This window comes from Panonychus citri, unplaced genomic scaffold (assembly GCF_014898815.1).
Source record: "Panonychus citri isolate SS breed McGregor unplaced genomic scaffold, ASM1489881v1 Contig00023, whole genome shotgun sequence".
Lineage (NCBI taxonomy): Eukaryota > Metazoa > Arthropoda > Arachnida > Trombidiformes > Tetranychidae > Panonychus > Panonychus citri.
Window position 1 is genome coordinate 317,397 of NW_026515428.1, and position 15,017 is coordinate 332,413.

The 15,017-nt window shown below is 31.5% G+C and overlaps 3 protein-coding genes across 5 annotated transcripts; 1 reads left to right on the top strand and 2 right to left on the bottom strand.

Moving 5' to 3' along the window:
* Positions 1-951: 951 nt before the first annotated feature.
* LOC128394874 (nucleoprotein TPR-like) lies at positions 952-7,148 on the bottom strand. 3 transcript variants are annotated; one of them, XM_053355264.1, is made up of 5 exons: positions 6,969-7,148; positions 6,457-6,767; positions 3,408-6,275; positions 2,286-3,266; positions 952-2,189 (listed from the first exon to the last, which is right to left on the bottom strand). In XM_053355264.1, exons 2-5 carry the CDS (start codon positions 6,755-6,757, stop codon positions 1,798-1,800), a joined length of 4,542 nt encoding a protein of 1,513 aa, XP_053211239.1. In that variant the 5' UTR covers positions 6,758-6,767; positions 6,969-7,148; the 3' UTR covers positions 952-1,797. The 3 variants fall into 3 exon arrangements, with proteins under 3 accessions (XP_053211239.1, XP_053211222.1, XP_053211231.1); XM_053355247.1 differs by having other exon boundaries at positions 2,286-6,275; XM_053355256.1 differs by having other exon boundaries at positions 2,286-6,275; positions 6,943-7,148.
* A 175-nt stretch (positions 7,149-7,323) lies between these two features.
* LOC128395316 (transcriptional adapter 2-beta-like) lies at positions 7,324-10,257 on the top strand. The gene is made up of 3 exons (XM_053355731.1): positions 7,324-7,687; positions 7,961-8,918; positions 9,053-10,257. Exons 1-3 carry the CDS (start codon positions 7,668-7,670, stop codon positions 9,596-9,598), a joined length of 1,524 nt encoding a protein of 507 aa, XP_053211706.1. The 5' UTR covers positions 7,324-7,667; the 3' UTR covers positions 9,599-10,257.
* A 237-nt stretch (positions 10,258-10,494) lies between these two features.
* On the bottom strand, positions 10,495-12,096 carry LOC128395327 (FAS-associated factor 2-like). The gene is made up of 2 exons (XM_053355742.1): positions 11,906-12,096; positions 10,495-11,278 (listed from the first exon to the last, which is right to left on the bottom strand). Exons 1-2 carry the CDS (start codon positions 12,000-12,002, stop codon positions 10,650-10,652), a joined length of 726 nt encoding a protein of 241 aa, XP_053211717.1. The 5' UTR covers positions 12,003-12,096; the 3' UTR covers positions 10,495-10,649.
* Between the last annotated feature and the right edge of the window lie 2,921 nt (positions 12,097-15,017).

A 15,017-nucleotide genomic window follows, 5' to 3' on the forward strand; every position in this document is an offset into this window, starting at 1 on the left:
GTTAATTCAATTGTTTGGATTGATAATCAATCTGATAATCTATTGGTCAAATAAATACAAGAAGATTAACTAATCTGTGTATTCAACACACAGAAAATTGATCTTTCTATTTATCATCCTTATCTACATGTTAATCATGATGATAATAATAATTTTCTTCTAATTCTAAATCATTGATTGAGAACTTTCAATTCTTACATTCTCAAAAATTGATGTTATTTTTTCATCGAAATCATAACTTTTGTATCATCATGAGTTTCCTGAGGAAAGGAAAAAAATGTTCAGAACTTTTTTCGATTACAGAACTTTTTCCACTTTTCGAACATTATTTTTCCCTTCTTCTCACCTTTTCCCTGGAAAAAGAAAATCAAAAATTAGATGAAACATTTATCAAGGTAACTGTTTCCATCTTATTGACATATGAAATAATATGTTACCAGTTTACCGAATTAAATTAATCAATTTAATCACAATTTCATATTATTTATTTATTGATTTTCATCAATTTGATTTAGTTTTTTTTTGTTTCATTTTTCTTCATCTTTTTTCATGGAATATAAATTGTTCATGTTGATGGTGATTTCGTTTGATAATCATAACTGAATGAAAAGATTCTTGATTGTTAATATTATGATTTAGATTCAAGTGAATTAAGGATTGAGATTGGGAAGAAACTAATTGGTAGGATAATTTAATTCTAGGATAAAAGATTCATGATGATGATGACCAGAGATCTGGATGATTTGGATGATAAGATGGGCGAAGGTCAAGGAGATTGGATGATGAGGATGACAAGTTTTTAGTAAATTATTGAACAATCAAGAGACAACTGATTAGCTTAATTCTCTATTAATCAACTAACTATTATTGATCATCTTCAGTGACCGTAATCATGATCAAAGGTTCACTTACCATGAATACAATCATTACTATTCACATGAGAATTGGGAGTTTTCATTTTCATTAATAATTTATGGTTAATATTTTAATCATCTTATGATGATTAATATGATTATCGATTGGGAAAATAAATTGGATTAACAATTTGGTTTATTTTTGCTAATCCAATGGATCAACGTTTGTTTTGTTTCTCTCTTTTTTTTTGTTTCTTTTCAAAATATCAATTCATAGATTAGAATTTATTTTTCTAATTGTTTCCATTTTTATAATTCAATGTTGGTTTAAGTAAATTAGAATCAACAATTAGCGCAAGAAAATTTTAAGAAATTGGTAACTTATTAGACACTTGAAAACACGCACACACACACATACAAAAAACAAACCTAAATAAACAATTAGGATGCAATTAAGATTAAATTGCTATTTTTGTGCTTGTGTTTTTTTAAACTTCATCTCTGGGCTGGATGATTATGATGATGATAATGATGATAATTTTCCAGTTTTTGCTTTTACATTATGAAAATTATCAGCATTTCAATTGGAACGGATTTTGTCAGAGGTAGAAATTCAATTTTCAATGTTAATTAACATGTTTGATTAAGATGATTAATTGTTGACTAATATTTTTGTTTTCCTTCATCAGGTAAATTGAATTCACTGTTTAGTGGCTCAGTCAGAGAGATTGGAGATGTTGATGAAAATTTTTTTCTCTAATCAATTGATTGTGATGAAAATGATTTTCAATCGGATTCCATGAAAGATTACATTCAATCATTTGGAACTTTAAATTGATTGATTTATTATTTGGATGATTTCGATTGGATTTCTTTCTGTGTATAAAGATTGAATTCGATTGATTTGGTTTGTCTGAAGATGCAAGTCTGGTAATTTGATTGTTTATGGTTGTATTATGGTGACATCATCTTCATCATCATCATCATCTTGCTCTTCTTCTTCTTCTTCCTCCTCTTCCTCTTCTTCTTCGTCCTCTTCATCTTCTTCGTCCTCGTCTTCTTCTTCTTCATCATCTTCGTCAGCTTCTTCTTCGGCGACTTCTTCATCAACCTCTGCTTCGGCTTCGGCTTCGGCTTCCACTTCAGCTTCTTCATCTTCTTCGTCTTGTTCACGTTCGCGTTCGCGTTCATGTTCACGGTCTTGACTTTCTTCGTTCTCTTCATTTTCCATTTCAACTTCGGCTTCCTCTTCTTCTTCTTCCACCACATCGTGATCTGATTCATCTTCACTTTCATCTTCTTCACATGAATCAGCTGAGATATGTAGATCATGTTCTAGAGTTAGAAGAAAATAAAATAAAGAAAACGGAATAATTAATTTAAAACAAATAAATGGAATCAATTTGTACGAAATTTGTAAATTTTACTTACGAATATACTCCTCTTGTTGATATTCATTTTCTTGTTGAACTTCTTGTGAAGCAACGACCGGTAATTGATCTGGACTTGATTCATTAACTTCACTTTCTTTTGATTCATCAACAAAATCATCTTGTTCATGAGTTAAAATATCTTGCTGAGTATCATACATGATCTCTTGATCAACGATATTACCTTCCTCTAGTCTAACTTTCTTACTACCATCATCTTCTTGTAATTGAGGTCTAGATGTTGAAGGTGAGGGCGATTCACGTTGTCGTTTTAACCCTTGTCGTGATGTTTCACCAGATTCATCACTCGTTGTTACAGAGGGTTCTTGGTTTAAAGTGTTATTACTGTTACTATTTCCTTGGCTTGAAGTGATTCGTAATTCAGAGCTTTGGTTGTCACGAGTTGAAGGTACAACTTCAGCTGGACGACTGAGACGTTCAAGTTGTGGGGTTGCCTCACTTGAACTGATTGGAGGTTGATTGTTATTTGAAGAGTTTACTGGTGTTGATGCTGCTGGTGAAGGTGATGGTGTTGATGATGACATAGCAGTTGATGATAAAGGTATTGATGATGTTGATGTAGAGGTTGATGAAGACATTATTGGCTCGGAAGAAGAGGCAGCAGCAGCCGCAGCCGTAGGTGTTGGTGCCGCAACAACGGTTGGAGCAACTGTTGCCTGTGGAACAAGTTGAGCACTTTCTTCAGTGTTTGGCTGAACAGCGACAACAGCAACATGACCAGGAGTTGATGTGGTTGATCTAGAAATTGGTGGAAGCCTAGAGACTGATAATGGTCTAATACTCGCTCTAGGTGTTGGCTTTGGTGCGGGTGGTACTTGTTTCTGAGGTAAAACTGGATGTCTTACTAATCCAGTTGAACTTGAGGTTGATGAAGATGAAGATGAAGATGAAGGTGTTGGCACATTAGCTGATGATGTTCCAACAAATCCAGAGGTTGACGCTGCCGATGATCCGGTGGGAACTGTAGAGGAAGAAGTGGAACTTTGAGAATGTTGTGTAGATGATAATTGAGCTTGAAATTTTTCGAATTGTTCTTGCTGAGCCAGCATTCGAGCTTGACTTTCTTCCAGTGCTTTCAATCTATTCAATTTAATGGCACTACCTGATGAGAGAGTTTTAAATCGTAGAGAATTTTTCTTTGCATTTTCTTCAAGTGTATCAACTTTTTCCCGTAATTCGGCATTCATTCTGTTTAGATTGTCGTTTTCAATTTTAAACGTTTTCGCTTGACTTGAAGCACTTCGAGCTAATTTTTCCGTTTCTTCAAGTCTCTTCGTTAACAATTTATTCTGATTTGTTTGTGACTCAGCTTGTGAAACCAGTGTTTCTAATTCAGTGATTCGCTTGAGGAAAGCTTCCTTTTCCGCTTCCAGTGCTTTCTTTTGTTGAGTTAAGGCAGCAATTCTAGAACGAGCTTGTAAGGCCAATTTTTTAGTTTTTTCTTCCTTCTCATTAACTTTGTTTTTTAATTGTTCATTTTCTTCCCTTAATTCTTTAACCATGGCTTCCGCTTTACTCCATTTATCCTCCATTTCACGAATCTTTTTCAATTGTTCAGGATTATCTCGAAGTTCATCCTTTGATCGAGCTCGATCTTGTTCAAAGTTACTTTTAATTACTTTAAGTTCACTTTCAACGACGTGTAATCGACTCTCGGTTAATACAATTGCTTCTCGTAATTCGGCATTTTTCTTCAATTCATAGTCAATCTTTTGATGGAGATCAGCGATTTGTTTCGAATGAGCTTGGACCAGGTTTTTCGCCTTTTGCTCTTCTTCGACAAGTTTACCCTTGAAATAAGTGGCCTCTTTCTCAAGTTTCTCTAATTGTAAATATACTCCCTTCGATGATTCACTTTCCAATCGAGCAAAATTATCCTGAATTTTTTGTAACGTTGAGATTAGTTTACTCTTTTCCTGGTAATCCTTGTTAAGATTATCTCTTTCTTGGGTTAAAAGTTTTTCATTGTTACGAAGTAAATCACGTTCAGATTGAAGAGCAAGAATATTGGCCTCAAGTTTATCACGGGTTCCTTTGATTTCGGAAATTTCCTTCCTAAGAACAGCAAGATTACCTTCACTTTTAGCAAGCTTACGGCTAAGTTTACTATTTGATTCGACTAATTTGCAATTTTCTTTCTTTGTAAGCTCGAAATTTGCTTGAAGAAGTTTCATCTTCTCTTGAATGTATTCACTTTCACTTTCAGTTTTAGCCTTTTCAGTTTGTACCAACGCCAATTCTTGACGATAGTGGCTAATATCTTCATTTAGCTCCTTCATTTTCTGCTCATAGTCAGCCTTGTTAGCAGTGGCTTCAGCTTGAATTCGGCGGAGAGACTCTTTCATTTCAACAAGTGTTTCATTCATGGTCATCCTACTAGAATCTGAATTAAAACCAGGTGATCGTCTATTTGATTCATCAGATTTTGCCATTGACTTAAGGGTACTCTTTGCTTCCATTAATTCTGATAACATTTCAGCTTGTCTTCTTCTCTCCTCGGTTAGTTTACTAATCTCTTCAAACGCTTTACTCATTTCTTGCTGGGAAAATTGTTCTTTCTCCTTTAATTGGTCAACTAGCCTTTCATTTTCAGCGGCAAGATCACGAATAGAAAATATCAATCGTTGATTGTTCACTTGAAGAGATGTAATATCATCAAATGTCACAAGATGTTGGGTGATTATACGATTAGCAGCACTTTCCTCGGTTTCTCTTTCAGGAACATTTTCTTGTCTAGCAAGTTCATAACCTTTAGCCTCATGAACTGTTGCAATGAGAGATCGTACTTGTAAAGCCAAATCGTGTGAGGTTTGCTCAAGCCGAGCGATCTCTCTGTTGAGATAATTGGTCATCTGAATGAGATTCTCTTTCTCCTCTATTAGGGAATCCTTTTCATTGGTAACTTTGGCCAATTGAATTTGAAGATCTCTAATTGTTTGTAATGATTTTCTCGATTCTTGAACTTTCTGGTGGATAAAGGGAGTCTTCTGTTCAGCTTCCTCAATTAATTGATTCAATTGTTCCTTAAGACGATTATTTTCAATCTGAGAGGCATCCAGTTTATCTTGTAAAACAATATACTCATTGTAAATTTGAGATAAAGACATGTTACTTTTGAACACTTTATGGGTCGCCGATGCTGTTGGAAAATAATGATCAACCTCTTCCTCCAGATCTTCTTGAATTTTGGCCACTGCTTGAGCTTTTAATCGGGTTATTTCATCGTCCAATTTTTTGATAACCTCATCCTTGAATTTAATCACTTTCTGAGATTCCATTGTTGCTCGAGTAAGAGTTTCTTCCAAATCTTGTTGGGCCTGTTGACCATCTAGAAGAAGCTTTTGCATCTCCTCGATTGTATCCAAAAGCTGTTGATTTGTTTTCTTCTCCTTCTCATAAGCACTGGAATGATGTGAAGCTAAACTTTTCATCTCTTCAATTTCGGCTTGATATTGTACTTCAAATTGAACACTGGCATCATTGATTTCCTTAATTCGTTTGGCCAATGAATCAATGTGTTCATCTTTCTTATCTGTTAACTCTTTTAATGTTGATAATTCTTCTTGTAATTTGTTGATAATATCATCTTTTTCATCTATAGTTGATTGCATTTCAACAAATTGGGCAGCTTTTTCTTTACGAATGTTGGACAATTCACTTGATTGATTATTTAATTCAAGCGTAAGAGAATCAACTTGATTTTGATAAAATTCTCTCTCATTGGCTATTCTGGTCATTTGGTGTTTAAGTGACATCTCTTGTAATTCAACCTTTTCAGCTTGAAGAGATGATTCTTTCTTATCTTCGGTGACGGCTTCCAATTTTTTACCAAGCTCTTCAATTTCGGTTTGCAAAGCATTAATTGTTGTTGATTTACTTTGCATTAAAAATTCATTATTCTTCTGCTCCTCTTGAAGTCTTCTCACATTTTGCTTAGATATTTCCAATTCATGGAGGAGACTTTCTTTTTCTATGGGAAATAATATTTATAGACAGAGAGAGATAGAGATGAAAAAAAAGAGAGAAAATAAACAAAATAAAAAGCGATTAAAATTAGCGTTTACAAAAGAGAAAAACATGTTTAAACATGTATAGAGAAACAGATACCAAGAATGAAGAATAAAATTAGAACATGGTTACAATTAACTAACCTATTACAACATCATAATATTCTCGGCGAGATTTTTGTAGTGTATCTTCAACACTTCTAAGCTGTTCTCTCATTTTAAGAGAAAATTCTTCAGCCATTTGGTGTTTAACACGATAACCATTGATTTCCCTTTGCCGATCTCTCAGATCAGCTTGTAATTGTTCACATTTCTCCGTAGTGGAAGAAATTTGATAATCTTTCATCCTAAGGAGTCCATTTAGATTCTCCCTTAAATGAACCGGCAGTGAGTCAATATCATTTTGAGGAATAAGGTTGACCAACGGATCGGAAACAGAGACCATTTCAAATCAACTAAAGAAAACAACATATATAAATCAAAATAGAACATAATAAACAAATTAGAATCACAAATAAAAAGAGAGCAAATTAATAAAAATTGAAATAAATTCTCAACACACAATGAAAGAAACGAGCGGTTACTTTGGAGAAGAAAAAAAAAGATAGAAAAAAATAGAAAAATACTAACGGACAAGAGAGAGAGAAAAGGTTTACCTGTGAGTTAAATCGAGATCAACGTAGTCCAAATTAAAAGCAATTAAAAATTGGACAAAAAGATAATTTCCAAATAATAGAAAAAAAAACAAATGTATCACAAAAATCAACTAATTAAACATTAGAAAAATTAATTAACCAGACAAATAAAAAGACAACATTTTCTAAACGCTTCTAATCCCAAATGGAAAAGACAAATGTGATAAATAAGAAAACTTGCTTTGCTAATTAGTGCAAATTCCACGGAAATATTGACCAATCAGAGAAAAGAATTTTTTTCTATTCTTTTACTTTCGCCATCTGGTTTTTCTTTTCAAAACTAAACCATTTTCTCTTCTCTGTCAATTGAAATTGTTTGTTTCCTTTTCTCTCACCATTTAAATTGTATATTTAATTTGTAATTTAACTTGTAATTAATTTACTTTAAGAAATTATTGTTCATCATTAACTAATTTAATTTTAAAATTGTTATTCTAACTATGGGTAATATTAAGAAATTGGATGGACATTTTATTTATTACAATTAGATACCTGGTGATGGCTGTTTAAATTTCTCTTCTCTTTTTTTTCTCTTTCTTTTTCTTTTCTTTTTCCTTCTCTTTCTCTCTATTTTCTCTATCTCTTTTTCTTTATTTCTGCCTTTCTTTTTCTCTTTCATCATCCCCCTCATCTCTCTTTCTCTCTCTATGTGGTGAAAACATGGATTCAACTTATTGCTGGTGAGTTGCTTTTCTTTTTTTTTTGTTTTGCTTTACTTCTTTTGATATATGATAAATCTATTGTCTGTCTGGTTCTTTTACTTGTACTCTCTCTCTCTCTCTCTCTCTCTCATCGCTCCTCTTACCTTCTCATTCTATCTGTACATTTTTACGTGTTATCTTTATGTTATTGTTTTAATTTTGCTTCTCTCTGTGTCTTTTTTTCTTCGTCTCTTTCATTGTTTTGTTTTTTTTCTTTCTCTTCTCTCTATTTATGTTGTGTTTAAACTACAGCGACTCTCGAGACTTGGAAAACCTTTCATTTCCTTTATTTGATCCTGAATGGAAGGCAAGTGAAGAGGTTGCATTACTTGAAGCTGTTGAATTGTATAGCTTTGGAAATTGGGGAGACATTTCTCTCTATATACCTGATAAATCAACCGAAGAGATTAAAAAACATTTCATAGACTGTTATATTAAAGGAAATCTTGGTAAACTAACATGGGACTCGGTTAAGTCTAAAGTTCATACTGTGGTTGATCATACGTCCAATGGAACCATTGAAGGTCCTTTATCCAACATATTGGTTCAACCTTTACCACCAATTAATCAATTAACTCCGGCTCAACAGCAACAACTGGGATATATGGCAAATCGTGATGATTTTGAAAGAGAATATGATAATGAAGTTGAATCATTGGTAGCAGCATTAACCATGAACATAAAAGATGAAGATGATCTTGATAGAGATATGAATCTTGCATATATTGACATCTATAATCGTCGATTAGCCGAAAGATTAAGGAGAAAATATATTGTTCGCCAATACGGATTAGTTAATTTATTTTTCAAACATTTGGAAGAAGAGAATGAAAAATTAGGCCGAGAAGTGTCCAATGAGGAGAGCATAATTAAATCACGGGAAGTCAAATCAATTGTTAAAGAAGAACCTCCATCAAGTCCACAAAACGCTAAAACATTACTTCAGCGAAATAACAAAAAAGTGCAATCCACCGGAGTTACAATGAAAGAAAAGAAACTTCGTGAAGGTTTAAAACCATTTTACCAATTTTTAAATCGTGAACAATTAGATGAATTAGTAAATAATCTTATTAAACAACGAGAACTCATTATACGAGCTAAAGATCTAAATAGATTAAGGCGAAGTCGACGAATGAGCTTCTCAAAAGCACTGCCAGCTCTCTCTAGTAAAATAAAGAAAGAGGAAAGAAAAGATGGTATTAATTACGAGGTAAGATATTATCCATTTAACTGGAAATAAATTCTCTCCCTCCTTCAATCTTTCCCATTGTTTTCTATCCTGTTTGTTATTCTCCTTTCCTTTTAAATTTAAATTGAGAAAATTAAATGTTGTTCAGTTTTCAGGTTTCCGGAAAAACTACTGGCTTCGCTCGCAAGGCAACCTCCCTAGGAACAAAATTAAACGAAATGACCCCAACAGGAGAAGCGAAAAGTTTAATCATCAAAACGGAGCCAAAGATGTCAACAACAACCACAACAAAACAACAAGGAATCACATCAAAAGGTTTAAAAGTTTACAGCTTGGACCATTCAGGTCGAAAAGAAAGAAAAGAAAGTCACCGTCATAGTAATAGCCATCATGTTAAAATGCGATCATCAATTAGTTCATCAACAGCATCACCGGAAAGTGATAAAGCTCTTCTAGAGAAAACAAGTATTACCCTTCGTTCAGGTTGTGAGTTAATCTCTGAGAAAGAGCGTAAACTCTGTTCAGTTTTACGTCTCTCACCCCATCAATATATTAACCTGAAAACATTAATAATCAAGGAACATCTTAGAGAACGAGAGAAAGGTAAATACCGATCAACATTGGAAAATATTGATGAAAATATTCTCCGTAAATTAACATCATTCTTCTATAAAAATGGTTGGCTTCGATATGGTCCATGATGTAAAATAAATTATTATTATTATTTAGCCAAAAAGAAAAGGAAAAATCATAAACAATTACAATTACCATCATCATCATCATCATCACCATTACCACAACAACTTCATTATCATTATCACTCCATCATCAACACCTCTACTCAAATTTGTATTTTCCAACAATCTCGGTGTTCAACAAATTCCCTCTCACCTATTTACCCTTTCACCTTCAACCTTTAGAAAAGAAACTTTTCTTTCGCGTTTAAATCCTACCCTTAAGATCACTTTTGTGATTAACTCTAATCCCCACTTTCCATGGAAAACAAAAACCCACCAAAATCTTTACTCTTTTTTTTATACTTTCGAAGGAGCAAAAAAAAACCTTCTCTCTCTCTCTCTCTCTCTCTCTTGTCCTAATCTTTTTGTCTCCTTCTCATCAAAACTGCCTCGTAAATTACAACAAAAAAATATTGTATCAAGTATAATAATCAATTTGTATAAATCAAAATTAGGGTGAGTTTTTATTAGCTTTAAAATGAAATCGATAACAAATTTAAGACCAATATTTATGTATCAGAAATGACAAAAAAAAATTTCTCTTCAATCTCACTCTCTCCCTCTCTCTCACTTGTAAAAACAATTTTAATACTAAATAAACATAAAATGATCCAATAAGTTAATTATCACCACTAATCACCGATCAATTATCATTTAAACTGTGTGAAGTATCTGAAGATAATTAGTTACGTCACAATGATTAACCCAGCGAAAGAAAAGAAACTTAAAATATTTCTAAATTATTCTTACAATTGATTTTCTCTCACTCTTTTTGGATTAAAGTAATTAACAATTAATAGCTAATTTAGAATCTAAATTTTTTTAGATTAACAAAAAAATAAAAAATAACAATCAATAGATAAATAAACAAAACGATTATTGTTAATGAACTTTAAAAGAAAATCAATCTTGATGTTTTTGTTGTTGTGATTACAATTTGTGTTGTTAATCTTGTAATGGTGGTAAATTAATTATTGTTTGCAATTGTGTTGTTAATTGTTGTTGTTGTTTGGTTTTAAGCTTCCAAATCGTGGACAAATAAAACTTCAGATTTTCCCAGTCCAATGGATTCAAATGTTAATGGACCGTCATTGTTACTAATATTACAAAAGTCACCATTGGTTTCATTGCACTCAGTGTTTTCTAGGGTTGGTGGACTTCCGGGTAAATTTTTCCTAGGAAAATTTGTCGTTATCTGAAAATGTACGGGAGCTTGTTCATGACAGAATACAAAATAATATAAATATTTAAGATGATCGGTTTTATGGTAACGTCTCTTTAAACGTGTTCCATTTGGTAGCTTGATTACAACTCGTATGGCATCAGGATCGGATGATGAGGGTTCAGGGGGAATTTTATCAGCCAGAGTTACTTTAAGCTCTAATAAACGCTCTCGTTGTTTAGCTTCTTCCATTTCTTTCTGTTTACGTTGTCGTTCCTCGGTTTCTTTTTTTAATTTCTCTTCTTGCTTTTTACGATCTTTCTCTTGGTCGGCTCGTAATGATTCCATGTAGGCCTCATCTTGTTCTTGTCGTATTCTCCTATTCATTATACGCTCTTGAAGCTCCAAACTAGCAGCTGATAAAGTATCTTCGTTTTCCTCGATTCGCGGTTGAGTATTACTATTGGTTTCGACGATGTTAACTAGATAACATAAAAACAAATAACAAGAAAAGGAAAATAAAACAAGAAAAAGTGAAACAGAGTCAGAGAAAGAGTAATAGAGAAAGAGAAAGACAAGAGAGAGTAAAAAAGATACGAAAAATTTTAAATATAACAACATAATAAAGAGGTTGTTAACAGGAGAAGAAAGGAAAATAGAAAGTAAAGTGAGAGAGAGAGAGAGTTTAACTCAAAGAGTTAGAATGAGAGACCAGTTAAATATTTCGACCAGGGGTCGCTTTCGCTTCAACGCTCACAACAATCGCCGATTCGGCCTAAGATTAGAATTAAGATATTTAAATATTTTCCTGATGGATTTTTAATCTCCAATTAATGGGACCAGATTATTTCTTTCTGCTAAATGAATCTAAGACTTGGGGGTAAATCGCTAAGACTGGGAAAATAGTCCAACTCTTTTTCTGACCCAACTACTTGTCATATCAAAGTTGTTCTTAATTTCTATCGATAGCTAATTGTCCTTTCTGTTAATCAAAATAGAGAGAAAGAGAAAAAAGAAACGAAAGAGAGAGAGAAAGAGAAAGAGTTTAGAAAAGATGAAAAGAGAGGGAAGTAAACAGAAGTGAGAGAAAAAAAAGAGAATAAACTTACTTCTACGGATAAAATTCCAAACCAATTTGAGTGCACCGAATGTATCGTAAATTAATTGCAAGGGAAATGTGATGAATCTAGCGACAGTACCCATCATTAATAACGAAGACAAAACAAAAAATTCAAAACATTGAAATAATTTTCTGGTTTTCAAAACAAAAACACAAAAAAAAAGCCTAAAGATCAAAACAAATCACAAATTTCTAATTTCTACTGCGCATGCGCAAACACATGCGCACCGAAGTTCGACAATTAAATCTTGAGATGAGCGATCATTTCAAATAATTTTCCAATCAATAAATCTCATTAAATTTATCAATTACTTAGTTCGAAAATCAATTGAAAAGTTGACCTTTGCCATTTAATATTTTCCATTGCATTTATCCTTCAATAGAATTTTAATTAATTATCTTGTTTAAAACTCTTTCCTTCGTTTGAAATGTGTCACTTATCGATTAGTTTCTATTCTTTCTCATAGATGGCAGGAAATTCGGGTTGTCACAAATTCTAATTTCATTTTAATTGTTACTCTTAATTGTGATCAGTTGAACTCAATCTAATTGTTGAAACTTTTTGTTATTCTTTCAATTGAAATTTGGCCAATTCGCTTGTTTGATAAATATCTTCATCTTTGATTTAATTTGATTTGTGAGGTGATGGATATGAGAAAAGAGTGACAATCTTTTAATTATTACTAATTAGTGATTAATTTTGTTAATCTGATGATCAAGATAATCAGAACAATGATCCGAATTGATAATCAATGGTATCAGTATCTATTTTTATTCATCATCATCTTGACAATTTAGTACAATGTTTACAATCAGCTAATAAACACTGAGGGTCACAATTAACAATCAATTGTAATTGTTGCAGTTTCTAATCACAATTAAGGTTAACCCAATGATTTTCACAATTGAATGAGTAAAACAAACAAATATCTTAATCCAATTGAATTAAATTAAATTGGTCAAGGGTAGATATCAATCGTAATGATGGTTAATTGTTGGTAATAACAATTAAGATTGATCAACTTGTATCTTGATCAAAATTGAAAAGTAAAACTCATATTTTTTTTATTATTATAATTATTATGATTATAATGATAAAATGAAAACCTAATTAAGTCTAATTGTAATTAGCTCAACCAATTGATGTTCAATCATGAAACAATCATTGTGACACCATCAATCATAAACAATTAATAATAATTAACAAGATGATCAAGTCTAAACAAGTAGTTAACAAGCTTGTTTTTCAGTGTGATTAATAAACTAATTAGTCCAAGGATGATTAAATCTTGATTAAATTGTAATCAACAACGTTGTTCAAATCCTAATGGTAAATATTACTTGAATTGTTGTAAAACCAACAATTAACCAAAAATTTCAATCAAAACCGTATCTTAATTGTAAGTTTAATTAAAGTCAAAGAAAAATGTTTTCAATGTTGATTGTGATTCCAAGATTTTTAATTGTTGATAATTTGATCAGTAATTTTGTTTATTATTATCATTTATTGATAAAAATGAAAGAATAGAAAAACTAATTGTTGATTAATTGTTAATTGCTTGAAGGTAAGCCAGATGATTAAGTTATGATGATTATAATAATTTAAAAATCATCAAGTCTTTGTGATTAAAACAGGTTTTAATTGTTAATCAGTTAATCACCTTGTAAGATTTACCTTTTAATTTGATAGTTTAATCATTATCATTGTGAATCAAGTTAATTATAAATTGCTAGTTAGCTAAATTACCATTTAAATTAGGTCATTCCCGTAAATTAAACATACTAACAATCAAGAACAATTGAAATCAAAGTGAAAGTAATTTAATGAAAATTCAAACAAAAAGTTAAATCAAAACCGGAAGGTAACAATTTAATTCACTTCAAGGTAACAGCAATTAAATCAAGTACAAATTAACAATTAATACTCAATCCGATTGGTTTTTATTTTAAACATCATCAATTGTTGACAATAATTTTCAGATCAACAACAACAATTAAGGGTAAACAAGTTTAAAACAATTAAACTAATTGTCGAAACTTTTTTTTTGCAAAAAGTTTCTGAGCTACAATCAAATGATAAATGATTAGTTTACCTTAAATTGTGATGGGATGATGGCAAATATAAACAATTAAATTAAATCATTGACCTTCGATAATTAGTTAACCAAACAATTATCTATCTGATAAATTAATTGCTAATCACAATAAATGATAACCTTCAAAATTAATCTTGAAATCCAAATCAACAATCAACATTTACTCATCTAGTCAATTAATGTCCATAGACAATAACCTTCATCATAATTAATTAAAACAATTAACAAATTAATTGTTAATTGTGGCCCATCGGTAAACATATATTTTAATTAACCTTCAAGAGTTTTAATCATTAACCTAAGGGATAACATCTTGTTAATAAAAGTGATTAAACTGATGTGATTTTAAATTAGCTAAATAATTTGAAACTTCACATTTTCCCGAGCTAATTAAATGTAAACAATTAACTAATTACAATCACCTTACCATAAATATGATCATTGAACAGTTAAAAATTACTATTGGCAAGTCAATCAAATTATCAATCAAGTTGATCAAAGTATCAAATGAATCGACTGACCGAATGGACCAATTGATTTGATTATCGGCTAAATTTAGTCATTGATTAACTGATTAGTTTGATTGTGATTAAAAATTGAGAGGGAAAAGTTGATTAAGAAAAGTATTATCACCTTGGAGTTTGAAAAAAAGTTTCCGAGTTTTTTTTTCTCGTCGAATTGAAAAAAAAAAGTTTCGACCTTTTTTTTTCTTGGTTGTTCTTGAATGTTTATCTTGTTTAATTGTAAACAATTAACTCATGTTCCTATTCATTGAATGAAAAAAAGTGTCAAGATCATTCAGGAATTAGAATCAAGGTAATCATATAATATAAAAGTTAACATGAATTCACCATGGACACTTAATGACTTCCGGATTTCTTTTACCTTCACAATTAATACTCACAATTAGAAATGAAAATTTTAACATTGATTAACTTTTCCGTGTTATAACTAATTGACTAATTTAATTTTTCTTTCTCAATTAACCTTAATCATCAAAACACA